Source organism: Acomys minous (genome assembly GCF_964271855.1).
Source record: "Acomys minous genome assembly, chromosome: 5".
Classification (NCBI taxonomy): Eukaryota; Metazoa; Chordata; class Mammalia; order Rodentia; family Muridae; genus Acomys; species Acomys minous.
Genome location: NC_140494.1, coordinates 18,916,989 through 18,944,302, shown reverse-complemented (window position 1 = coordinate 18,944,302; position 27,314 = coordinate 18,916,989). Strand labels below are relative to the sequence as shown.

Here is a 27,314-nt window from a genome sequence, read left to right as displayed (position 1 = left end):
TACTAGCCTCCAGTTTTAGTTAATTATAATCCTATAAAATTGTTAGAAATATTTCATATCTAAACTTATGTTGTAATTTTTACGGACTTATTTCCCTCCATAAGTAAATAAACTATTTCCTTATTTTTTTTAAATTTTGTTCTTTGTTTACTAAATTAGTACAATATTTCTGATATATGTGACTTGAGATGGGATTGTGAACTATTTTTTTTACCAAAATTTCCCCAAGAAAAGATGATACTGTCTAACATAGAAAAAGAGTGGATATCACCTGGCTTTATCTAAAGAAAGGACCAATGGCCTGGTATGTACTTGTGCCTTTTGATCTTGATATATTGATATAGATTTGATACTGGCATCTATTGTCTCTTACTGTGAAACACTTTTTAATTATTTCAGGAGTCAGTTCTCTCCTCCCCCCCCCCAACCCCCCATATAGAAATTGAAGTCATCAGGTTTTTGAGGCAAATAATTTTACCTGCTGAGACAATCACTGTAGGCCTGGTGACAACTGTCTTGTCTGCTCTCAGTGCCATGGGACTGCCTTTGCTCTGTGTGGAATGTGTCTATTACTGGCATGCCTCATATCTCTCCCATATGTGATTTGACCAGACCTGGGAGCCTAGCTCAAGACGGTGAATCAGAAGGTTTTCATTGGGAATGCATACTTTGGAAGAGTACATTTGGATGGCCTTCATCTCTTACATATCTGGGGAGAAAACATACAAATAGCATCCCTCCTCTAGTGAATAGTTTGAAATTGGAGAGAGAATAGAGGAAATATATCTAGAGAGAACCACAAAGCTGGCAAGCACCAAGCGGCACAAATGGAAGGCAATGAGGAGTCCTACTTGGTCCCAGTCTTGCTGAGGCTCCCACCTCGTTTATTTTTATCCGCGAGCTCCAGCAAACACCCTGGGACTTGTATTAATTCTTTGTTTTGATTATGAGAGCTTGTTCTCCTTTCTTTTCTCTGCAATCAAAGTGGCAAGGAGATAGTACAAAGGTTAAGGAAACTATAAAAACCTCCAGAAAATGAAATGTCTAATAGCAACTTTGCCATCTCCTTGTCCTTCACATTGCTTGAGCCCAGAGATTCCATATTCTATTTTTATAAGAAATTAATTTTTTCTTTCAAGTTACTGAAGGGTCTCTTGTGCCAGATTCTTTTTTACATCATGTAATAAAAATCTTAAGTCTAGGCTTACTTGTAAAAGATGATACTTTCTCGCTTAAATTAATTGTTGTGTATATTGGATTTTGGCTTTATTTTCAGGTAAGCCATTGTTATGTTACTTAATCATCTCCTGGCCAAATATTTCATATAACTTCAGGGCAAAAAGCAACTAGTTGTGGAATTCCATAGCAATATTTTGTTTGATTGGATCTAAGTGTTTTTTTGTTTGTTTGTTTGTTTGTTTGTTTTTGTTGTTGTTGTTGTTGTTGTTTTTTGGTGATGTTGCCACTCAGTAAAGCATAACTAACTACTCCTTTATTATCACATTAGGTCCCAATATTCAGGAACTGCTATGTGCCGTGACACAAAGACAAGGACTATAACATGGAAATAGCTGTTTCAAAGCCATATAATGACTTCTATAAAAGCATTGGTGAGGACAGTGTTTTGAATGACTAATACTGACAAGATGGAAAAACATATTTGAATGATATCAAAACCAAGCACGATTGAGTAGCTTATCTCTGCCACTGGCCTGGAACCCACCATGTGGCCTAGGATGACTGGACTGTAAGCTGAGGGAACCTGTCTGGCTCTTCCTCCCCACCTCCAGAATTGCATGGACTGTCTGCCACACTGGCGGGGTTTTTATGTGAGTTCTGGGAATCAAGCTTGTGTGGTTAGCATGCTTTCTGGTGAGCTATTTCTTCACACTTCAAAAGCTCTTAATATTTTAGTTAGTGCCTACATTTTTGGTTTGTTTGTTTGAGACAGGGTTTCTTTGTGTAGCCTAGGTGTCCTGAACTTACTTTGTAGACCAGGCTGACCTTGAACTCACAGAGATCTGCCTGCCTCTCACTCTCTGAGTGCTGGGATTAAAGTTGTATACCACCATGCCTGGCTATCATCTACATTTTTTATTTTTGTAAGTTTAATACATAAAATATTAGATATTGTAGAGGTTCCTTAAAAATAATTCTGTGAGGACCTGGAGTCATGTCTCAGTTGGTAAAGAGCCTGCCACGAAAACAGGAAACACTGAGTTCACATCCTTTCTACTCATGTGAAAAATGGGTGGAAGACAGATGGATTCTGAGTGATCACTGGATAGCCACCCTATTTGAATCAATGAGAGCCAGGAGAAGTGAGATACCATATCTCAAAGATAAAGTGCTGTGGAACATGTCTTAAATCCAATCAGAAAGTACTCAGACCATGGGACTAGTCATCTAAATACCATAATGGATGGTTGTTATCGGTAGGTACAATTATTGAATTTTTTTCTTCCCTATTAGTGACATGTATAGCACCTTCTGGCACTTTGAAAATTAGCTTGTAAGGATGAAGCTTCCAGGTCAGTTCTAGTTTGATTTATTTATTTCCTATGACTCAAGTAAGTGTATGGTATCTTCAACAATAAAATCTTACTAACAACTAAGAACATTTGAGGTAAATTTTGGAAAATAGAAATAGAAAACAACTAGACAAGGAAAAGAATGGAGAATTGGAAACAACACACACACACACACACACACACACACACACACACACACACACACAGGCACGGACTTGTTAGAGGATTCTAGCATGGGAGTGTAGCTCCTCCAATATCCTTGACCAAACAGTAGCCCTGCTCATCCTGTTTAATCAAGTTCCCCACTTCTGGAGTGTTGCACATGGAGCCCCAGGGGAAGAAGGGCATGCTTACTTTGTCATCTTAGTAAGCCAAATTAAGGAAAATTTGGAAATCTTAATATTTATTGGAAAATATAATAAGCAACGTAACGCAGGCTCAAAAAGACAAACACTGAATGTCCTTTCTCATATGAGGACCCTAGCTTCTAATTTTTACATGTATTTTATTTATTCAGGAATGAATTTTTGTAGACACTGTGAAACCAGAAACCAGAATGGGGCCCATGTCCATAGTAAGGGAAAAATAAGGCTTTAAGGAGGAAGTAGGGAGAAAGAACACATGTGACCTTAAAGTGGGAGTTAAAACTCTGGAGTAGGAAGGGTTTGAGCAGGGATTGGGGGAAGGGGGCTAAAACAGAGTGGGTGCCACCATAAACTATAGATGCCACGTAGGAAACAGTTGAAGAGAAGGAACAGGAAGGGAGCCTACCATAGAGGTCCTCTGAAAGATTCCACCCAGCAGGGGACCCAAGCAGATGCTGAGACTCACAGCCAAACTTTGGGATGGAGAACAGGGAGTCTTATAGAGGAGTTGGGGAATAGAAGGACCTACAGAGATAGGAGCTCCATAAGGAGACAAGTGAAGCCAGCAAATCTGGCTGAAGGGTGAGCGTGCTGCAGAGACTGAGGCACCAACCAAGGACCATGCATGGTGTGGACCTAGACCCTCTGCTCAGATGTAGTAGATAGGTCGCACAGTCTCCTTGTGGGTCCCATAATATCGGGAGCAGGAAATACTTCTGACATAGACTCGGCTCCCACATGTTGATCACTTTCTTGTGGGGCTGCCTTGCCAGGCCGTAGAGGAAGAAGATGCAGGCGGTCCACATGAGACTTGATAGGCTGAGGTCAGATGTTAGGGGAGGAGGTCTCCCCTTTCTGAGGACTAGGGGAGGTAGGGAGAGAGTATGAGGGAGGGAGGATGGAGGTGATGAGGGAGGGAGGCAGCTACAATTGGATGTAAAGTGAACAAATTTTAAAAAATTAAAGTAAAAGAAAAATAATTTTAAAAATTGAAAGAAGAAAGAAAAAAAAAACCCACAAAGGAGTTAGGGAAGAGCTGTACCCTTCCTAGAATGTGCAAAGTCCACTGTGTTACAAGGAAAGTTACAAACAAAGGAGCACAAAGACAATTACCTCGAATGTGCTCTTGTGTTCTATTTGGCACTCTGATTGCTGAATCTTTCATTTTTACCATATTCTACTAAATGCCTTTCCTCCTTGGTCTATTTCTCAGATCCTGGCCTATCATCACCCACCACAGCCATAATTTTGCAAACAATTTCACTATTTAACACTTAGTCAAATCCTCTTTGAAGCCCACAGCAACCACTATTTCTTCCCTCCCCTTTCCTCCCTGCAACCCGAACATCTGACTTAGGCTTCCACTTAGCATAAGGAAGATGCTGAAGCTCAGGGTTTGGATTTAAATCAGCACTACCTTCTTTTATGAGGCTTGTTTTCATGTTGTAGGCAGAAGCAGAAGCTGAGAAACTAATCAGCCGGTGGAGGTAGGGAGGTGCCCCTGGACTAGCTGAGGGGTTACTGTAACTCCATTATTTTGGTTTGTGTTTGTTTGTTTACTTGTGGCTCTGTCTCTGGTTATGGCCTCCATGACGATAATATTTGGATTTCATCTGCATGAAGAAATGATTTCTTTATGATTCTTTTAAAATATTAAGTATATTTAAAAGAGAGAGAATATTAAAATAAGTTGGATCAGAGAATTGAAGACAAAAAAAAATTTAAGTAGACTTTAACAAAGGATGGAAAGGAAGAACAAAAGAAAAGGGGTCAGGCAACTTTTGTCATTTAAATACATGTGCACACCTGCATGCACATCTGTGCATACCCACATCAAAACACACACACACACACACACACACACACACACACACACACACACATACACACACCACAAATAAACAGGAAATAGAAAGGACCCATGACTGTCACACTGTAGAAAAGGGTCACCGAAATTTATCTGCAAACCTTTCACTGTCTGACATCAACTGGAGAAGGTGTGAATTTAGCATTGTGCTCGACAACTTCTTTATGCATATGTTCATTAGCCTCATGTGCAGCTGTGGTCAGGTTACAGCTTGTTCCCGACAATTGTGCTCAGTCAAATGCTGAACTAGATGGTTTTTGTTTGTTTGTTTGTTTGTTTGTTATGATTTATTTATTTATTATGTATACAGTGCTTTTTGCTTGCATGTACACCTGCACTCCAGAAGATGGCACCTGATCTCATTATAGATGGTTGTGAGCCACTATGTGGTAGCTGGGAATTTAACTCAGGACTTTTGGAAGAGCAGCCATCTCCTTAGCCCCTGATCTAGATGTTTCTAAGAAGGCATTTGTTTACATGTGTTCAAAATGTACTGTCAATTGACATTAAGTAAAGCAATTTGCTTTAGGTTAAATAAAGGAGCTTTTTATCTTTTTACTTACCCACTGTGTGCGTGGCCCCCAAAGACAGAGACTGAACTTTTGTAAGAAGAAAAAAATCTGTTAAGACAACTTAGAAAAGCCTGTCTGAGTTTACAGCCTGTTGGCCTGTGCAGTGGATTCTGGACTGAAGTCTGGACCTTCAACTCTGACTTAAATTTCAGTCTGCCACCGGCTCTATAGGTTTCTAGTTTGCCAGACCTGTCATACCCTCAACTCCAACACACTCCATAACACAGATATAACTAGAGAACCTTGACTCATATATATATATATATATATATATATATATATATATATATATATATATATCACAATCAATGCTTCACTTGGGGTTTATGAGTCTGCTTCTTTCTTTATATTAAAAGCTCTTTGAAGTTCAAAATGCTTCTTATTCATATCTAGCTACAAATATTGCCTGGTAATACTTTAAGAACTTTGAAAACAATAGAAAAATTGTTCCATGAATACAAACATGTGGATGGGGTGGGAATAGATTTCAAATGTGGGTTTTGATAGTGCATACCATAGTTTTATAACAGATTCTCTTTAATTCATGACATGATAACTAATATGATTAGAGGAGTTGGAAACCTGAGAGGATTTTATCAAGCAGGACATAGGAATAATTCAAGAAAAATGGCTTGCCATCCATTGCTCTGGGACATACTGGTGTCACATGTCTAAGTGACCATTAAATTATCATACAGATAAGATATATCTCTTTCAATGTCATGCCCTTTTATGAGAATCCCTTATCTTGCTGAGTTTGTGGAAGTCAGCTCCTCTTCCTATTTGTGTGACCTGTAGTTCACAACTTTGATGGGAAGAGGTGGGTGTGTTGGAAACTCGCTGTTCTTAATAGCTTTGTGCATTGTGAGGGATGCCATGGACCCAGCTCTCCTGGTCCAGCAGATCTTAGAATCAGGTGTGTGTGCTGCATTGGGGAGGGGAGTATTGGCTGGAACACAAGTGCTGGGAGGCCAGCCTCTATGGAGAAACTAGAAAGGGTTTTTCCTACAGGTCTGAGGCCATGCCTGGGTACCATTGGAATGCAATATAACCAGATCTTTTCAGTCTTGAGTGATATCCTGTATTCTTTATCATAAGTAAAATGTAAATTATTGATTGGGAAATAGTTGTTTACTGTTTGTGTTCAGTAAAAGAAGCCTCAAAGTATGGAGACTTAAAAACTCTTTCCATTTAAAGACTGGTGAAAGGAAAGAACAGATGACATAATTCAAGAATTTCCCACTGTGCATTTTCACTCAGAGCTAGAAGCCATGACTTACCTCACTAGTCCTCTTCTGTTTGCGAGAAAACACAAGATGGCCACTGCAATATGTGTCAGGAGGAACCCAAATCCAATACCCAGCAGAGTCCATATGTCTAGAATTTCAAACACATAAAAGGGATAAACATGATCCAAAAAAAATAGTAAAGATCACAAGCTGTTTGTTCATTCATAATGTTACCTACAATTCTGAGAGTACACAAAACCTGCAGTAGAAAGGTTAGACCTGATGTGGCATCGATTTCCCGTCCATCCTTGTCCACACCTGAAAAAGAAACATCATCATGTGAGAGTTGAAAACAGAACAAAAACAAAATGGGTGAAGGCTACTTGAGCAGAATCGTGGTCACGTTGATGATAGTCAAGAAACCTGGACATAATAGGATGACAAGAAAACTGGATGAGAAACCAGAATGTTAAGTCAAAATGACAGCATCACACGTTATTATTTTTATGCTTTTGTCTAATAGACTTTTGTGGATTTTAAAAGACAGATCTCGGCTTTCACACATTTTTAAAATTTATTTGCAAATACTGACTTTTTTTTTTTTTCACTAGTAGCCATTGTCATTTTATTTCTCATCTGTCTCAAACTCAAAAGCTTTCACGCTGGGTGTCTATCTTCATGTGTGCCTGTCTGCGCATGAGGATGGGGACAGTAGACAAATGTGGGGGCTACTCCTCTGGGGCCACTCACATCATTTGGAAATAGAGTCTCTCAGCGGCCTGAAACTTGACAAGTAAGCTTGGCTGGATAGCTGGGGAAATTCAGGATCTGCCTGGCTTTGTCTCCTCAGTACTGGGATTCCAAGCACGTCACCAAGATCTGTGTTTTTAAAAGAAGGGTCCTAGGGACTGAACATGGGTTCTCATGCTTAAAATGTAAACCCGTGACCACCCAGGCTCCCTCTTCCGGCCTCATAGTTTTAGGAGTGACGAGCTTAAGTTTGTTCAGATAATACACAATAGGTTACCATACATATAAAGCGGAGTACAAATGCATTTCTCATCACGAGTAAATCATCACATAGATTTACAATGAACTTAGATTAATATCATTTGTACCTTAGCAAAAAAGTATTCAGATGACACCAAACTTCCATAACCTAGTTTATTCAGGAATATAAATGTCAAACTGGCCACACTGGAACAGATTATCCTCAGAACATCAGAATCTGCAAACCAGACTGCCCTTCTAAGCACCATGTTTGTTGTTCGTGACAGGGTGCCCCCTATCTCCCTCCCTCTCTCTCTCTCTCTCTCTCTCTCTCTCTCTCTCTCTCTCTCTCTCCGTCTGTCTCTCTGTCTCTCTCTCTCTCTGTCTCTCTCTCTCTCTCTCTCTCTCTCTCTCTGTCTCTCTCTCTCTGTCTCTCTCTCTGTCTCTCTCTCTCTCTCTCTCTGTCTCTCTCTCTCTCTCTGTCTCTCTCTCTCTGTCTCTCTCTCTCTCTCTGTCTCTCTCTCTCTCTCTCTCTCTCTCTCTCTGTCTAGCCCTGACCTGTAAATCAGAAATCAACCAGCCTTTGAATCTCAAGTGTTGGGATTAAAGGATATTACCACCATGCCCAGAGAAATATTTATTTCTAAGTCATTTTTCCTGTATAGTGATTCCACAAAGGAGTGTTGAAGTTAATATCTATGTTCATATTTAGCAGAAACAATGAGACACAAATTGAAGTGCTCTGGCCTAGATTTCCTGCAAGGTCATAGTATGTGCTACAAAATTAGTTTAAAAGTAACTTCTGAATATTGTCTTTAAACTTGTGTGTCAGAAGCATTGCTTGCTGTCCTGGCTAGTTTTATGTCATCTTGACACAAGCTGGTGTCATTGGTGGACAGAAGCCTTAGTTGAGGAAACGCCTCTGTAAGATGAGCCATAGGCAAGCCAGTAGGGCATTGGAGTGATTGACAGGAGAGGGCCAGCCAACTGTGAATGGGACCACACCTGGAGTGGTGGACCTAAATTCTATAAAAAACCAGGCTGAGCAAGTCATATGGAGCAAGCTAGTAAGCTGCATCCCTCCATGGTCTCTGTCTCTAGGTTTCTGCCCTGTTTGAGTTCCTGTCTTGACTTCCTTTGATGATGAACAGTGAAACAGAAGACTAAATCAAATAAACCTTTCTTCCCCAGCTCAGTGTTTCATTACAGCATAAGTAACCCTAACTAGGATAATCTATGGGCACATGTTTTCTGTCAATCTCCCTTTTAAATTTGAGAAGTTGGATGAGTGGAAGCACTTCATTCTCAAAAAAATGAATTGAGGGAAATAAAAAAGCCCCATTTACTGGTTCTAACAGGTCACTAGATAGTTATCCTTTGTTAAGATAATATTCCTTTAAACAAAGAAATCAAATGCAATTCAATAATTTTGAAATTTATGAAATTTAGATGAAAATAGATATATTGCATTTTGAATATTCAGGTTTTTTTCTGACAACATGTACGACTGTAAGTCTCCTTGCAGTCCCCATTCAACAATGAGTGCTACCTGGCAATCTTTCACATGTGTATGCTGGTGTGGCGTATAGATACCTTATGTATTCTGTGTCCACTCTGACAGGGGCAGGGGGAGAGGAAAGAGAAACGTTTACAGGGTTGCAGAAAGAATTCAGAACATTTAATGTGTTTTCATCTCCATTTCTCAAACGAAACCTCCTCTATGGAAACAGCAGTTTGAAGTAATTACGGCTATTTGATCCCTGGGCTTCTGTAACTTTTCCATGGCAGGGTGGTCGTCCGCCTTTGAACCAGATCCTGAGGACAGCATCAGTGCCATGCCAGAATGGTAGCTGCCCCTCCTTCCAGAAGCAGCACGGAAATAACTTTCTCCTGCCTCCCCTGGAAAACTGCAGGAACTGAGGAAAGCAAAAAAGAATATTTTCTCTGATCCAAGTACAGCCCGAGTGGACTCATTTCCTCCAAGCTTACCATAAATCCCAATAAAGTCATTAAGATGTTTTTGAAAGAAAATACTAGCATCACTCTCCTCATCATTTTTACAGGAAGTCTTTCTCTTTACTGAGCCAGTCAGATTAGAATAACAAATGAAAAGCAGCAATGTCTAATACCCCAGGATGAAGACTGCTTGAGGATTTAGTGGTGTCTGGGTGGTTTTCTGCTTGTCAGAGGAGAAGGGTCCAGGCCCTTGTGGGAGAAATAAGGCAGGAAAGGTGGATGAGCTGTGGGCTAAAATCAGTGTGCTTTGGGTAAAAGGCTAAGCACCAAAGAAGAGCCATCCAGACAAGAACAGTCTAGTTACAGAGACAGAATCTGGACCTATCACCCAGTAGTCCAGCAGGTTTTGGGCTATTGCATAATTGCTTGAGGCTAGAAACTTGCTCCTACAGGGAATAGGACAAAGATTCATCATATACCTTGACAATTCAAGACCAAAATGTTCCTTATTAGAATTATTTAGCTACTTTATGTCTAGGCAAGGCTGAAAATAAACATGCTTTTACCTCTTACTTAAAACAAAGAGTGAGCTGGGCGGTGGTGGCTCATGCCTTTAATCCCAGGACTTGGGAGCCAGAGGCAGGCGGATCTCTATGAGTCCGAGGCCAGCCTGGTCTACAGAGTGATTCCAGGACAGCCAAGGCTACACACAGAGAAACCCTGTCTTGAAAAACTAAAAACTAAAAATAAAAAATAAGACCAAGACTGAGGTAACCCAGACCCAGAAAGACACACATGGTATGTACTCACTGATAAGTGGATATTAGCCCAACATAAATGTCCTCTGAGATACTCCACCCAGCTGGGGATGGAGACAGATGCTGGGGACTCATAACCAGACTCTGGGTAAAGAGCTGTGAGTTGTATGGACTCTTGGGGATGGAAGGATGGGGACGGCGGCTGTCAGGAGCTCCACTAGGAGACTATCAAGTCTGGCGGATCTGGACCCAGGGCCCCCAGCACGAACTGGTGCACCAGCAAAAGACACTGCAAGCAAAGGACCTACCCCATTCAGATGTAGCTGACGGACTGCTCAATTGGCAAATGGGCAAAGGGTGTGTGTGTGTGGGGGGGGGAACAGGGGACTGCCTCTGGGAAGAACTATGGCGCCCAAATGATTTGATCACTGCCCCTTAGTGGAGAGGCCCCGCGTGGGAATACAGAGGAAGCGGATGCAGGCTATCAGGATGAGACCTGTGGACAGATGGATGGGGAGGAGGACCCCACCTGTCAGAGGTCTAGGGTAGGAGAATAGAGCAGGAAAGGGAGGGAGGGAGAGTGAGAACAGGAAGATAAGAGCAAGAGGATTACAACTGGAAAGTAATGTGAATAAATAATAATAATAATTTTTAAAAAGAGAAAATAAATAAATCCTAGCTCTTCAAAGAAAAATACAACCCAAGTATTTTTGGTTTTACCAACTTGTGCCAATGTATCTATGAAGGCTCTGAGCATCATGTAGTACTGATGCTCCTCTAATATACATCATTCTAATTCAAAATGCTTGGATATTGATTTCTTTTTCCCTATTTACCTCTGTGTATGAGTAAGTATTGCCTCCTTTTTTTTCATGGCAAGAAGAAAGAAAATAGGCCCAATAATTTTGAATAGTTAATCATGTTATTTTTTTCCTCCTTTATTAATTTATTCTTGTTACATCTCAATGGTTATCCCATCCCTTGTATCCTCCCATTCTTCCCTCCCTCCCATTTCCCCTTTATTCCCCTCCCCTATGACTGTTCCTGAGGGGGATTACCTCCCCCTGTATATGCTCATAGGGTATCAAGTCTCTTCTTGGTAACCTGCTGTCCTTCCTCTGAGTGCCACCAGGTCTCCATTTGATGTAATCATGTTATTTTTAAATGTAGTCAGCTTACCGTTTATTTTTATTCAAAGTGCCCACAAGAGAAAATACATATAAACACCTGACTTATTTAGTTTTTATGCAACAGTTTTTTTTAACCATTTCTTTGCTTATTTAGTAAATCCTTCATTTCAATTTTCTTACTACCCGAACTTTCAAACTATGACCCAATTATAGAGAACATTGTTAAGTGCTTCCCCTGAATTTATTTCACCAATGCCCTGACATGAAACTCTGTAGCTTTCCTTTGGTTTGGGTGAAGTGGGGCCCATTTGATCTCTAGCATTTGGCAAATCCTCCTTCCAATGATGCAGGTGTCAGCATAGAGGTTCCCATCCAGCAGAGATTTTTTTTTGCAGTGCTTGATAACAAAGGGTTGCGCTTCGATGGCTATTGTAACCATAAAGACATTTCTTTCTCAACTCTAATGTGAAAGAGGAAGGAAGTTTGGAGCCTTGTTGCAAGCTCAGAAAGTCCCCTTGGCACTGTTTTCCTGGAAAAGCCATTCTGAGGATGTTATTGACTAATACAAGGATGGTCCAGGAAATCACTGAGAGATGGAGATAACGGTGTTTATCTCTACAGTTTTCCCTCAGGTCAAGTCTCAATTCTCCACAGTTAGGCTTTTGGCTTTGAGTCTGTAAATTTCTTTATTGTTTTGAAGAGTATGATTTAAGATTTTAAAAAAAGAAATTATTTATGTGAGTGCATGGTACTTGTGTCCTCAGTCCACAGTGGTCAGAAGAGGGTATTGAGTTCTGTAGAGCTGGTGCTAGGACAGCTGTGCCCTAAACTCTGTCCTCCGGAAGAGGAGAGGAGCAACATGCATTTCAATATATTTCTGGCTAGACCTACAATTCAGTATTGTAGAAGACAGGCTTGTATCCTTTCATTAAGTGTTTTTAAAGCATCATGTTATAACTATTAAATGTACACATGCCACTTTTGCTAGGAAGGGCCAGGATCATTCCACATTTACAGTCCACATTTAACATATTACAAATTAGGAAACATTTCTGCATTTCATCTTTGATAAAATGAACGCAGGGAGAACCTGAGTTTTATATCCATAAGGAAACCATGCTGCGAAACTTCCTACTGTGGCTTCGCAGACTGCCTGATGCTGGCCACATATGCTTTCTTCCCATGGTAGTTCTCAAGTTGAAATATGGAGTGTAGTTAGATATAGAAGTAATTGACATTACAATTTTTATTTGTCAGAAGATCATAATTATGAGGAATGTCTGATCTGGATGGTCTCAAAATGCCTATTTGTCACAGTAAGCCTTACCTGGAACATCTGTGGCTACAAAAATATAGGGCAAGCGTGTGGCTGGGAAGATGGGGACATGAGGTAGACCTGAACCCCAGGTAAAAATGCGCTGCTCTCTAGCTCCATGGCTTTGCCGAATTCAGACACGTAAGGTTCATTTATAAAAAGGCATAACAAAAGAATACAGAATGCAAAAAAAGGCAAAAAAAAAAAAAAAAAGCCATGTGAAAGTGTGCTGTCACCTGCCATGCCACACTGCTGCATGTACAGTAGTTAGCTCTCTCCTATTCACTCTGGTCCCCGCTCTTCTCGACTGAACTTCTGTACTATGGCCTAAAGTCTGGTCTTTTAACTAAATCTGACAAGTGTTGACGCCAAGCCCTTCAGGGACGTTTATTAGCAACATAAGCAGAACTAAGTCACTGGCATATCTTCTGGTTTCGAGGCAAGAAAGAGAAGCAGGCACTGGATGCGTTTCTACACACTACAGTTTCTCCTGCAGAAAAAAAAAAACAAAAAACAAAAAACAAAAACAACAACAACAAAAAAAAACAAAAACCAAAATAACCCAGGAGAAACCTGGAGGCTTTTGCTTAAAGTGATTGTTTCCTGGGTGACGGGCAGGGGTTATATCAAGAAAATGAAAATAAATAAATTAATTTAATTAAATTAAAAATTAAAAAAAAAGAAAATGGGTGGAGGAAACTAGAGGCAGTCTCTTGGCAAGGCACATCAGCATCATGGCTGAATTTACTGTAATAGAAAGTGAGAAAGCAGGAGGAGCCGCAGAATAATCTCCCAGCCACAGGACGCTGCAGCTCCACGGTGAACTGCAGTGATTAATTTGCTTGGACTAATTTCCCCCATGACTAATTAGCTCCAGCATGCTTTCCAAAATTTGTAAGTATTAGGAGGAGCCCACCTGAAAGAAAAAGATAAACATCCTGCTCCATTCATGCATAGGGGTCTGTTTTTTATACAAAGAGGAGAAAGGGAGAAATAAAATGTAATTAGATTCCTTTGGCTACAGCCAACACACTAATCTTTCTTAAATTGCAGTGATTCTTCTGCTATTAGCAGGTTCTGAGCAAGGTGTCACTGGAATAACTCATTTCTGGGTGTGCTTGGCAACACCCACTCATTACCTTCCCACACCTGGAACACAAGCTCATCTTGTCCTTTTTGTCACTTGTCACACTGCCAGGACAAATAAGGAACAGCTACACACATCCAGAGCTTCTGGTCATGGACGCCGAGAGACTTTGCTCTGGCACTTCAAGCAAATTTGAACTGTTGTGTCAAGCAGTTAATACCAAATGTAGTTTATTTGTATTTCTTCTAATCAATTTGAAGGAAACAAAAAGGAGTCTGGGGGTAACAATAAAGATACTGTTATGCAAATAGTTAAATTTAGAAGACAGCGTGTACTTCAATGAGATACCATCCAATCCTTGCCAGTGACTCAGGAGATTGAGAATACACATGTTTGTGTGTGGTTTCTAAAAAGTATGAATCAAAAGACTCTTCAGCTTACTTTGCAATGTCACAGCCTACAAGGAAGAAATAAAACGAGAGTTCTTTGTTTTGAAATATTGGGGTGGGAAGAGAATTTTGGTTGGTAAAGTGCTTGTTGCAGATGTGTGAGGCCTGGAATTCAGTTCCAGCACCCCATAAAAAGCCTGGCATAGAGGTGCCTGCTGGAAATGCCAGCACTGAAGATGTAGATACAAGTGAATTTTGGGGGCCAATGAGAGACTTTATCTCATAAAACAAGGTGCCTATACAATAACACTTGATGCTGACCTCTGGCACACACACACACACACAGACATCCATACATGTATACATGCACTTGCACACTCTATAGACTCATGAAGATACACATACATCTACCTCCCCACAGTCATACACACACATATCCATATATGTGTACATGAACTTGTACACTCTATAGACTCATGAACATACACACACACCTACCTCCCCACAGTCATACACACACACATATCCATATATGTGTACATGAACTTGTACACTCTATAGACTCATGAACATACACACACACCTACCTCCCCACAGTCATACACACACACATATCCATATATGTGTACATGAACTTGTACACTCTATAGACTCATGAACATACACACACACCTACCTCCCCACAGTCATACACACATACACACACACACACATTTTGTAAGCTGAAATGTTCCTACATTTGCCTCTTTGCTTCATTGCAGCCATCATATCTCATCAATTTTACTTTGCAAACTGTTTACGTTCTTCAGCCCCATTGTGTTCCTGTCCTTGAACCTGGCTAAAGGCCCCTGGTCACTGGGTACAGGAATAGGAGCTGACTGGGTTTCTGGTATCCAAACTAATGTCACATTATGTAAGTTCTCTGACTGTCTGACTGACAATCTTCACTATGTCTCTAGTGTTTGTAGAGTCCTGCCCGATAAGATGGCTCTGTGCAAAAAGCCTCTCCTGAAATGGGTTGCACAGCTTTGACCTCAGTTTTATTGAGGCTCACAATCCCCTTTTACTTGTGCAAAGTCTCTTCACTGAGAGATACTCTTTCACACTGTAGGACTTTTCATGACCTCTACTGTCAGTGGCTGGAAAATGGTCTCATTTCATACCCATCTATGTAGCTAGTATTTACCCCCTTAAGGCCAGAGACCAAATGCTATTAAGTCTGGAGACTTACTTTTGTGTTCTAGCTTGATGTAGACATGCCAAGTTTGGCACCATAGTGCCCTGATGGTACTTAATCACACAGTCCTTCAGTGATCAGCTCCTTGTTAATTTCTTTCAAACTCACTTTATTGAAAGCATAGCTTATATGTATTCACTCTTGGAGGATCTAACTAGCTCCATTCTGTGTGTAAATGATCCCTGATAATACACATTACCATCAGCATGAGAGCAATTAATATCTGGATTATATATTATAGTCATCGAAACACTTCTCTCTTGTGCATACAGAGTCTTCTTTGACCTTTGGACTTTCTTCTACTTACAGCGTTAGCATGCCTTAGAGTCAACTGGGCCAGTGGCCCAAGCACTAAGTGATGAGGCCAGCCTCAGAGTTTCAGACCCAGTAGTTGAAACATGGTACCTAATCATTCTCAGGTGGTATTGCCTCCTGTGTTCTGAAGGTACCATTTGGAGAAGCCCTGTCTGAGAACATCCTTTGAGGTTAACATCAACCATTCATAATGAAGAAAAAGGTCAAAGATCAAAACAGAGAGCAACGGCTTTTTATTCGGTGAGTTCAGGCTCTTTAATCTGCTTGAATTTTTGTCTTCATACTATGCTAAATATTAATGAAAATTAAGTTATAGTACCCCATAAAACATTATTTAGGCATATTCACATTCTGTCCTTTGGGGATGATAATTCAAAGAACCAAAATATGTGCTCCTGTGTTGTTTTTATTGCAACTTGCTCTTGAAATCGGAGTCAGGCTGCACAGCATTGCATATGTAAGCAGGAAGTAGGCTCAGAAGTTATTTCAAATTATTACAGTGAGGAAAGAACCTTAATTACTTCTGAGTAGAGTGAAGAGAAAATTGTTCTTCTGTTTCCTGTGTTCAAACAGGTGTGTGGTGTGCTGGTATAGTTGGAGCAGTAGCATGGATTATTTTTTAGGTTAAAAATAGTCTTGAAGTTGCTGTTTTATGCTTTCTGTTTCTCCTGTTTTCTTCTTGCAGTTATGAAATTGTAAGTCCTCTGAGCTTTATCGAAAACAAAAGAAAAACGAAAGGAAGAGGAAATAGCAATAAAACTAAATAATTCACAAACTGGACAATTGAAAACGGATGACATATCAGTAGAAACTAGACCCCTTCAAGACTGAATAAGGGGAAGGTATACAGCTTTGGTGTGGAATATATTTATAGTGTAAAGTAATTTGTGGGTATCATTTTTCTTAAAATTTTCTTCTCTCCATAAAGTCTAAAAAGAAATTTCCTTTAAAATACATATTTTGAACTTGAGTTCTAGCAAGACCTTTTATCCATACTTTCTGTCTACACACTGATATATACACGGACACAAAAACAATATGGGAAGGGTTTAAAAGGGAGAAAGAATGAACCGTGGGTTGTTGGGTTCTGGAAGGAATTTCACCAGCTGTATTGCTCACCGAGACTGAGCTACGAAACTGTAGGAGTCTCAGACTCATTTTGACCTTTGGGTAAAAAAATAAGGCTTTAATTGTGAGCACAAACCTGGAAATCTTCCCATGGCTTTATATGAAACATAGGAAGAATTCCTAGGTCAGCACTCTGCTTTTTGAGAAGTTACTGAGTGCTTTCTGTGCTTTAGCCTTGCTATAGGCTTCATAGAAACTAATTATCAGGTAATAGTCTTTCTGGCCTCTAAACTCACTTAGGATAAAGATAAAACCCTGATATACACACAATTATCTTATTCTTGTCTCATATATCTCCTTGATATATGTAACATATGTGCTCTACCCAGGTTACAAAATGTACACATGTGTGTGTATGTATGTATGTATGTATGTATGTATGTATGTATGTATGTATGTAAGTTTGGCTAGAAATGAATATGCCTCTAAACAAATGAAAGTTGAAAATTAACTACTTTGTTTTAAAAAACTAAATATGTCTGTTACAAATAATCAAATAGCACAACCACAGAATCAAAGAGTGATCTTTCTTGGAGATGAGTAAAAATGCCACAGTAAATTGGCTTTCAACAGGCATGCTTCTTGCACCTGTAGATTCACTAATATTCAAACAGAAACTATTTTGGGGAAAATCAATCTGAACCTCCACATATATTTTTGTCATTATTTCCTAAACAATATTGTAGGATAATTATTTGCATGGCATTTACTCTGTATAAGTATTTATAGTGATATAGAGATAGTTTAAAATGCACAGTCAGTATGCACAGTATAAATGCAAACACCACAGTGTTTTGTATCGAGGGCTGGATAGATAGAGTTTGCAATATACACCATGGTCCTAGAATCAATCTCCTGTGGACAATGAAGGCCGTCAGCACATTAGAAAACCTCCAACTAAGAATAAGTGAATACATGTATGCATCACACTTCTCCTGAAGGGTGTAGCATAATATGATTGAATATATATGTGTATGTACCTATGTACACACCCACACATCACATCACAGAATGGTAATTCCACTGTTCATGTGTCTTCCATGGACAGAGTAACTGATGGCCTTTTAAATCCACATGCGTGGACAAAGCACAGAATAACAGTCTTGAATATGAAGTAACTGGGGAAGATGCACTATTGATGATCATCCGCAGTTAACCCAGAGATGGGCTTCTCTGACATCAGATTAGAATGCTATGGCAGTGATGGAGAAAAATGACCCTCTTAAATGGTATTTTATTTCTGAAAACCTGATACATTTTAAGGACAATAGGTCATTTGACTCTTTGCTGGAAATACTCTAGGTGAAGAGGGTGAGAAAGTAAAAGAAAAAAAAGAAAACCCCCAACAACAACAACAACAGACAAAAACAACAATGGGTTCATGTAACACGTGGAGTTTACCATAATGTCTTCTTAGGTTTGCACAGCTCCTGTCATGATGAGCCCTGATAATGACTCTACCACTTCCCATATGCAGATCAGCAAGCATTTCTTGTACTAAAAATGTACATATTTCTGTTTCCTGTTAGTTTCGAAACATTCATCAAATGTTAGCAAATACTGCTTCTGTTTGTATTGCTAGATTCTTATTTTTGTAGCATTTTATATCGATGTATTATATAACATGCAAGCATATTGGTATAACTAGTGAAATATATTTGCATTTGTTTCACACATTTGATTTGCATAGTTATATCAATATAAGATTTTTTAAAGCTCATATTGAAAAATTCAAGTATTTAACAAGACTGTGTATACCATAAATTATATATTGAAATTTCTTTTAAAAATCATTGTAATGATTTGAAAAAAAGATTTTATAGTTATATGTTCAGAAATATTTTGGATGACCTAAAGCTATTCCCAATGAGTTGGGATAGAAGATCAAATAAGAAATCCCTTGAGCTCATGCATTTTTTGAAGTGAATATGGAGAGAGGTGAACAAATAAACAAAAGAGTATGTATTGTCAGAATAATTGCTGAGTGAAACACCAGCAGGAGACTGTGAATGTGAAATATAGACTGCTCATTGAAGTTTCTTTTTAAGATCAGTTATCTTTAAAAATTTCATGTGTGCTGGTGTTTTTCCTGCATATATGTCAGCACTATGTGTATGCAACACCCAGATTGGAAGAGCGTCCACTCCACATGACCTGGACTTCCAGTTCCATCGGGATTCTGGGAATGAAACCAAGGTCCTTTATAAGAGCAGCAAGGGTGCTTAATCACCGAGTTGTCTCTCCTGGCACATCTCCAGGAAGTTTTATTATTAAATGGAGACAGATCTGCTGAGAACCAGCTTAAGAGTGGGATCACCTTGTCTCTTCCTTTAAAACATGGCTACAATAGCATGTTTGTGGGTAAATTAGGGATGTGGCTGGTTCCTGGCATACAGAAAATAGGCACATAAGTAATTCGCGGGGACAGGTGAGTGAATGGGCCCCTGGGCCCCTAGGGTCTTTTCAGAAAGATGCTGTGGACTATGACAGGCAATTGCTGGTGCATAGGTCTCCTGATAGAAACTACTTGGCAGTTCTGTGATAACAAATATCTTAGAGGAATTTGAAGGATGTGATTAGCAGAAGTTGCCCTGACAGGGAGGAGGCATGCCCAGTGTGATAAAAAACACAGGGATAACGTTTGACTCTTAGACAAGAATAAAACAAGAAACAGGAGTGGGTGTGGAAGGTTGCTATGCACATCAGCATATAAGGTTACCACACTAATGTGTGTGTTAGCTTACCATGTGAATGCGTGTGTAGGTTACAATGTAAATTATGAGTAGGGTTACCATGTGAGTGCCTATTTAAGGTTAGCACGTGAATGTGTGTGAAAGGTTACCACGTGGATATGTGTGTAAGTTTGCCATGTGAATGTATGCATAAGTTTACCAGGCAAAGGTGTGTGCAAGGTTACCATTCTGTGGGTGGCATTTTGTAATACTCATTTTTTACTAGAGCATTGCATGACTATGGCTAAACACACACAAGTTGCTCTGCAACTGACGCTTTAAAGATAAACGGTAGCAATTTCTGCAGCTAACCTTAGTGCACAACCGAGGACGACCTTAACCTTCTCCTGCTTTCTGTTTCTCAAATGCTGAGATAACAGCATGAGCCACCACAGTTGGATTCTGAACCTCTATTTTAAAATAAACAATACATATAGTTTTTTTTTTATTTTACTGTTACAGATAAATCTTACTGCCTCCCCATCCTATTTCCAAATTCATACTGAGCTACACACACACACACACACACACACACACACACACACACACACACTACATTAAGTCTTACCCATCACTGAGATAATAGCATATGCATATTAGTATTTGCTTATTTTTTTTATTTTCTGGAGTTCATTACCCAATTTATATTAACTTCTTAGATGCTACGCTTTGTGTCTAATTTCTGAGTTTGCCAACAAATCTGCAGTGTGATATTCTACCACAGTAAAGTGTCAGGTAAACTAATAGCATTCCTTTTTCTTTAGAAAGATAAAGTCCCAAAGGAGAACTTCATAAAAGTAGTTCCATTGCCCATTTTTCTTAATGCTACATGAGACTGGCTGTTCATAAACATGGAGATCTTCTATCCAAGACCAGACCAGCCTCTTTGCTTCCATTTCTTCATCTGCCTCAGCTCCCTCCCCGATGTTGGTCCTGTACAGCATGCTTAAGAGGTCACCATGCTCCTGATTGGTTGTAAGTATGTTTGGCTTGGGAAATCAGGTTCCAAAAATTATCCATCTAATGCTGCCCATCTTAGGCTAATTTCTTCTTCTTCCCACTCACTTTCAGCTTCTGCATATCTCATTCTCCTCTACGTTCCAGAGATTCTCTGATCACTCACTATCTGTGCAAAGAGTGACATCCCAGATACTCTCAAGGAATAGGAATAGAAGAGGGTGATGGAGCACATAATGTGAAGGCAGGAGATGTATTCCCAAGGGATAAAAGGGAACCAGCTAGGGAGAGTGAGGAGGATGGGGGAAATCAGTGGGAAAGGACCTAATTCCAGGACATCAGCCAGTAAACCTAGGATGGGTAGGAAAAATTCTGTTTCCCCAATATGAAGAAAATAAATATATGCAATTCTATGGTGTGTCTCTGTATTAATCAAGACCATTAGTGAATGGTGTTTATCTTAAAATTAAATGCTTAATGATACCTAAGTAACAGTATTTTAAAATAACTTACGTAATAAAATATGAAAAAAACACTCTGTTTATGATAAATGTACAAAAAGAAGCTTCCCAATACTATGTAAACAACATAGTCCTGATATTTTAGGCATTAGTCTTGATGTGTTTTTGAATAGTTCTTTTTTTAAAATTCTTAAAATACTGCTTTTCAGTATGAGAAATACACAAATCTTAAAAAACAAGTGCATGAACTGAATCTTTTGCCTTCCTTAGATATGAGGAAAGCAAACAAAATGACTCAACCTTCTTGTACCTCAGTTTCCTCATCTATTGAACACTCAGAGATAAAAGCAGCAGTGTCATGGGGATATTGCAAGCGCACACTGGTTAAATACAGGTAGCTGCTTATGACACAGGTGCACAGCTAGCTTTCTATGATGGCCACTTACTATGATCACGAACATATTTAGTAAGCCCTTATCTTATTCAGTGCTCATTATGAGAATCCTCATGGCTAAAGAAAGTGACATTTTGATTTAAAAATAACTGGTTCAGATGACTGGTAGAGTAAATGTCAAAAGACTCAAATAGACAAGGAGGAATTCTCTGTCCTAAAATAACCTTGATGGCTGAATATCAAAAGGGCTGAACAAATAGACTAGTGACTCGGTTGCAGCAAGTTAGTAAACAATCAGCTTTAACTTTGCCAATTAAAATATCCACAAGATAACAAACTCTTTGCCTTCCAAAGCAAATCATGGACTCAATTGATTGTTCCTTTCTTTCTTTTAAGAACACCCTGACTGTTTTCAGTGGCTTCATCCTGGAGAATCCTGTGCAGTAATCAGAATGTTCCTAGAGGCAGACCACCAAGAATGCCAAGAGGGACTTTTCACTGTGGCCATCATTATAGTGAAAAATAAATGACAGGAAATTAGAGTGGATGCCAAGAACGATGCTGATAAACAGAAGTGTGATAAAAATGCAAGCTGAATATGTCCTTTTGTGAGCTTCTGGTCCAATTCCTTGTCCCTATCTTCCCATATACATATGTAAGAAAATTCAGGATCAGAGAGGACAGTGAACTGAACCAGGATGAAATGACTCAAATTGTAGTACAAATAATCACTGCTCTTTACTGTTACTATCAAGTACATTATAAACTGTGGTTTACCTTAGATATTCATCATTATAAAATGGAATACAAAGGGAGGACAATTTCAGTAGCCATTTCTGTCAGTTACTACACCTCATTGTGTCCCCAATCCTCTCGATAACACACACACACACACACACACACACACACACACACACACACACACACACAATGAGGTTTTGCTGTGAACTTGTAAGAAAATCAACAATATATTCAAAATATCTTTGTTAATTTGCTCTGTGTATGTTAGGCAATATTATCATTTGTCTGCGATTCTTACAATTGTTATGAGTTTCTGTTTAAAAATATATTTACTTAAACTCTACTCAGCTGTCAAAAATACAAATGCAATAGTGTTCATTGAACACCTATCAGGAAAATACTTGAGAAGGGCAGGGTAGCTTCCAGTAGTATAAGAAATACATCTTATACCTAAATCTAAAAGTGTATGTGATGCTTTTTATCTAAGTCATTCAACTTTATTTTGTTTTTATTCATTTATTATGAGATAGAGCTTATATATCGTAGGTTGTCACTGGGATCTTTATGTATCTGAGGATGTCCTTGAACTTCTGCTTCTCCTGTCTCTACCTCCTAAATGCTGAGATTACAGGATTGTGTTCTTCTTCTTCTTCTTCTTCTTCTTTTTTTTTTTTTTTTATCAGTTTCATATATACTTATATCCCCTGTAGAACTGTTAAGGACCTTTTAAACTTATTCTATTCAGCTCATTCTAGTAATAGCCTATAGAGTAGGCAAGGCAGATATAGCTATTACATTTCAAACATTAAGGTCTCCATGTTTATGAAGGTTTTACAAGCAACAAAGAAAACAATAATATAGCACATGCTCTTGGGAAAAAAAGTTAAAAATCGAGTAGTATCTAAAAGACTCAGAACTTCTACATTTTGGAATTAGGATTTATAATCTCCTATTCTTTCTCCTCCTCCTCCTTTTCCTCCCTCTACTCACCTCTTATTGGATACAGAACTGAGGGCCTTATGCATGCTAAGTACGCACTTTATTACAGAGCCATATCTCCCATCCACTGACTCTCATTTCTTAATTTCTTAATTCTTTAGATGTAACTCCCCACTCAATAAAAGTATACTTTAATTGTGGCCCGTGAGGTCATTTCCTGGTACCCAGTAGATAATCTCTTGATATTGCTTGCAAAAATATAGGTGTGGAGACCTTCACATGGAATGTGTTCTCCATGGGTTCTGAGGAGGGTACTCTGAACTCTGCATTCTTAAAAAAAGAGAAAAGCAATAGCTAGAGAATTGATTATGGGAGAATATCCACAATGGTGATATGGTAGAAAAGAATAAGTTTCGTGACAAATGAAAAGTCAAAGGACATACCAGTCATTGAATAAAATGAAGGTTTGTCAGAGATAGGATTGGATTAGATGACTGGTGGCTTCAAGCTTGGTCACTGATCACCTGTCCTGACATACAACACATCACAAGTAGAAAATAGAAAAGAGGCTTTGCATGGTAGCCAGTTCCCAACACTGGGAAGGCAGAGGCAGAAGGATTTAATCAGTTTCACAGCCAGTTTTATTTATATTATGAGTTTAATGTTAACCAGGGCTGCAGAGTAGAAACTCATTTCAAAACAAAACAAAAGAAAACAAAACAAAAACCCAAAAGCAGAAAGGAGTATGAGGAGGAAGAGAAGGAGGAGGAGAAGGAGGAAAAAGAGAAGCAAAGAGAGTGAGGTTGTGGGTCTGGTATAATGAATGGAGAAATTTGGTGATGGAAACAAACAAGGACACAAAACGTTACTAATGATTTTGACAAAATGATTTCTAATGCATACATACATGGGTATTATATATTTATGTGGTAGCAACTCTTTCACAGAACCTCTATAAAATAATTAATTGTGTATACATACATACATCAGACAGACAGACAGATGCCAAGGCAATATCAGATGCTACTCAACAGTGTGAAGAAACTCATTACAACAAAACAGACTGTTATACTATTAAATCTCCAAGATTCCTCCTCAATTCTTCCCAAGAACAATGTCAAGAGTAATACGGAGCCATGCTTGGTGGCACATGCCTGTAACCTCTGCACTTGGGGAGGCAAGGACATGCAGATCTCTGTGAGTTCAAGGCCAGATTGGTCTACTAAACAAGTCCAGGACAGCCAAGGCTACACATAGAAACCTTGTCTTGGAAAAAAAAAGAGTAATATTGAATAACAGAATGGAGAACACTAATGGAGAAATTGTTTTCCATTCTAATAATCATCTTACTACTAGCAAAGTAGGTGTGCATGTTAAATTACTTTGCAGAAGGTCAAATTTTGTCAACTTGGGAGGCTTATATGAGATGGAAAGATCTTTCATGCTCATGGATTAGTAGGCTTTTAACATAGTAAAAATAGATTTCCTACCAAAACGAATCTACAGATTCAATGTAATCCCCAACAAAATTGTTCACAGATCCAGGAAGGATAGTACAGTTTAATATGAAAACACACACACACACACACACACACACACACACACACACACACACACACACACACCTTGGGTAGCTAAAACAATCCTAACAGTAAAATAACTCCTGGAGCTATCTTTATTCTTAATTGCAAATGGTACTATAAAGCTATAGTAATAAAATCAGGCAGAGGTGGTGGTGGTGCATGCCTGTAATCCCAGCACTCTAGGAGGCTAAGGTAGTCATGTTTCTGTGAGTTTGAAGTCAACCTGTTTAAAAAAAAAAAAAAAGAGTCCAGGACAGCCAAGGCTCTGTACAGAGAAACTCCATTTCAAAAAAAAAAAAAAGTATTAAAAAGCAGCATGGCACTGGCATAAAAATAAACATATTGATCAATGGAATCAAATCAAAGACCCAGAAAACTTCCCATACCTATGGACAACTTACTTTTGTTTTATAAAGAGGCCAGAAATGCGTAGTGAAAAAATAAAAGACCAACATCTTCAACAAATGGTGTTGATCAAACTGGATGGCTGCATGCAGAAGAATGTAAATGGATTCATATTTATTAGCCTGCACAAAGCTCGACTTTTAATGGATTAAAGACCTCAACATAAAGCCAGATACACTGAACATCATAGAAAAGATATTAGGCCATAGCTTTGAACACCCTGGCATGGGAAAATGCTTTCTGAACAAAACACCATTAACATAAGCTCTAAGGTCAACAATTAATAAACAGGACCTCAGGAAACTGAAAAGCTTCTGTAAGGCAAAGGAAGCTGTCATCTGGACATATTGGCAGCCACTTTTATCAACTCTACATGCAATAGAAGATTTATATCCAAAATGTATAAAGAACCCAAGAAAGCAGATGTCGGAAAAAAAAAAACCACAAATAATCTAATTAAAAATAGAGTAAAGATGTAAGCATAGAATTACCAACAGAGGAATCTCAAGTGGCTGAGAAGCCCTCAGTTTCCATGTAAGTCTCCTAGTAAGGGGAACAGGGGCTGTCTCTGCCATGGTCTCTGTTGCCTGCTCTTTGATCACTTCCCCCTGGCAGGGTGCCTTATGAGGCCACAGAGGAAAATGATTCAGGCAGTTCTGATGAGACATGGTAGGCTGGGGTCAGTTAGTAGGGAAAGAGGGCTCTCTCTTTCTGAGGACTAGGTGAGAGGGACAGGAGGGAAGCGGGAGGGAGGGCAGGACTGGAAGGAGACAAGGGAGGAGACTACGATAAGGATGTAAGGTGAATAAAAGTTTTAAAATAAATTTAAATAAAAAAAAGAAAGGTTTAGCATCCTTAGCACCACCTTAGCAAATGCTACCACCTTAGCAAATCAAAACTACTTTGAGATATCATCTTACATGTGTCCAAATGGCTAAGATCCATGACATAAGTGACAGCTCATGCTAGAATGCTTGTAGAATCAGCTGCGCAGGTGGACTTCAAGTTTTTACAGCCACTATGAAAATCACTTGCTTAAACCATGTTCACTGTTGCTCCATTAATAATAGGCAGAAGGTGGAAATAACCTAGATGTCTATCAACAGAAGGATGGATAAAGAAAATGTGCCAAATTTACACAATGGAGTATTAGAAAGCTGCGACATTATAAAATTTCAGGCAAATGGATGGAACTAGAAAAATATTATCCTGAGTGAGGTAACCCAGATCAAGAATGATAAAATAGTGTGTATTTGCTTATATATGGACATTAGGTGCTAAGGAAATGATAAACAAGCTGCAATCTGTAGACCTAGAGAGGATAGGTTTAAAGAAAGGGATTAAAGGGATACATGGATCTCCCTGGTAGAGGGAAATAAAATAGATTTTATGGATGGACTGGGTGCAGAGAGGATGAGAGTGGGAGGAAATATTGGGGAAGGGGAAGGAAGATGAAGTTGAGGGAGGAAATGGTCGGAAAGACAGCTAGACTTGTGGGGTATTTAAGGAGTAGTGTGGAAACTTAGTGCAGTGGACACTTCCTAGAATATGTGAAGGAGATCCTAATGGCATCTCCAAATAATGAGAGAGATAGAGTCCCAACTGGCATCTCTTGTTACCAAACAAAGCTTCTAATACTAGGACTGGGTTACATACACTTGAGTTTTGGGGCAAAGGGGTCCCAGGGACACCATCAAGCAACCCAGGCTGTTGTCAAGACATAGTTATCTCTCCACAAACTGATAGCAAGGCCCCATTGTTAAAGACAACACCTACACAACTCATTGAACATGGAGAGGTTGAGCTGTTGCCTACATAGAACGTTTGCCTTAGGTTCTAGTGTCTTTTAGTATAGGCTACTAAAAGATAAATGTACCCAGTAACCAACTCACAAAACCTGCAACCTACAGTCTGGCCTGCCTGCAAAATATGCTAGTGCGATGGTGGCGCAAAGCGTGTGGGAGTAAGCTACTAATGAATGACTTGGCTAAAGGCCCACTCTATGAATTGCCGTCTATACCTGACACCACTTGGATTATCTAGAAGCAGAGACTAGATAGCCCAGGGATCTAGAGTGAAACCAAATACTACTGGCCTTAAAAAAAAGTAGTGATAAAAATGATTCCTAATGCTATTCTGCTATGGTCACAAATCAGTGCTTTATTCGGCCATCACCAGAGAAGCTTCCTTCTGGAGCAGGTGGGAAAAATACATAGATGCACAGCCAGGCATT

The 27,314-nt window shown here is 39.3% G+C and overlaps 1 protein-coding gene across 2 annotated transcripts in view; it reads right to left on the bottom strand.

The window, feature by feature from the left end:
- MALRD1 (MAM and LDL receptor class A domain containing 1) overlaps positions 1-27,314 on the bottom strand; it is a 562,786-nt gene that overhangs the window by 26,355 nt on the left and 509,117 nt on the right. For both annotated transcript variants that reach the window (XM_084782548.1, XM_084782549.1), the window contains exons 37-38: positions 6,803-6,882; positions 6,616-6,712 (exon numbers count right to left, since the gene is read on the bottom strand). In XM_084782548.1, coding sequence (XP_084638674.1) covers positions 6,616-6,712; positions 6,803-6,882 — 177 coding nt within the window. The remainder of the gene's footprint in view (positions 1-6,615; positions 6,713-6,802; positions 6,883-27,314) is intronic.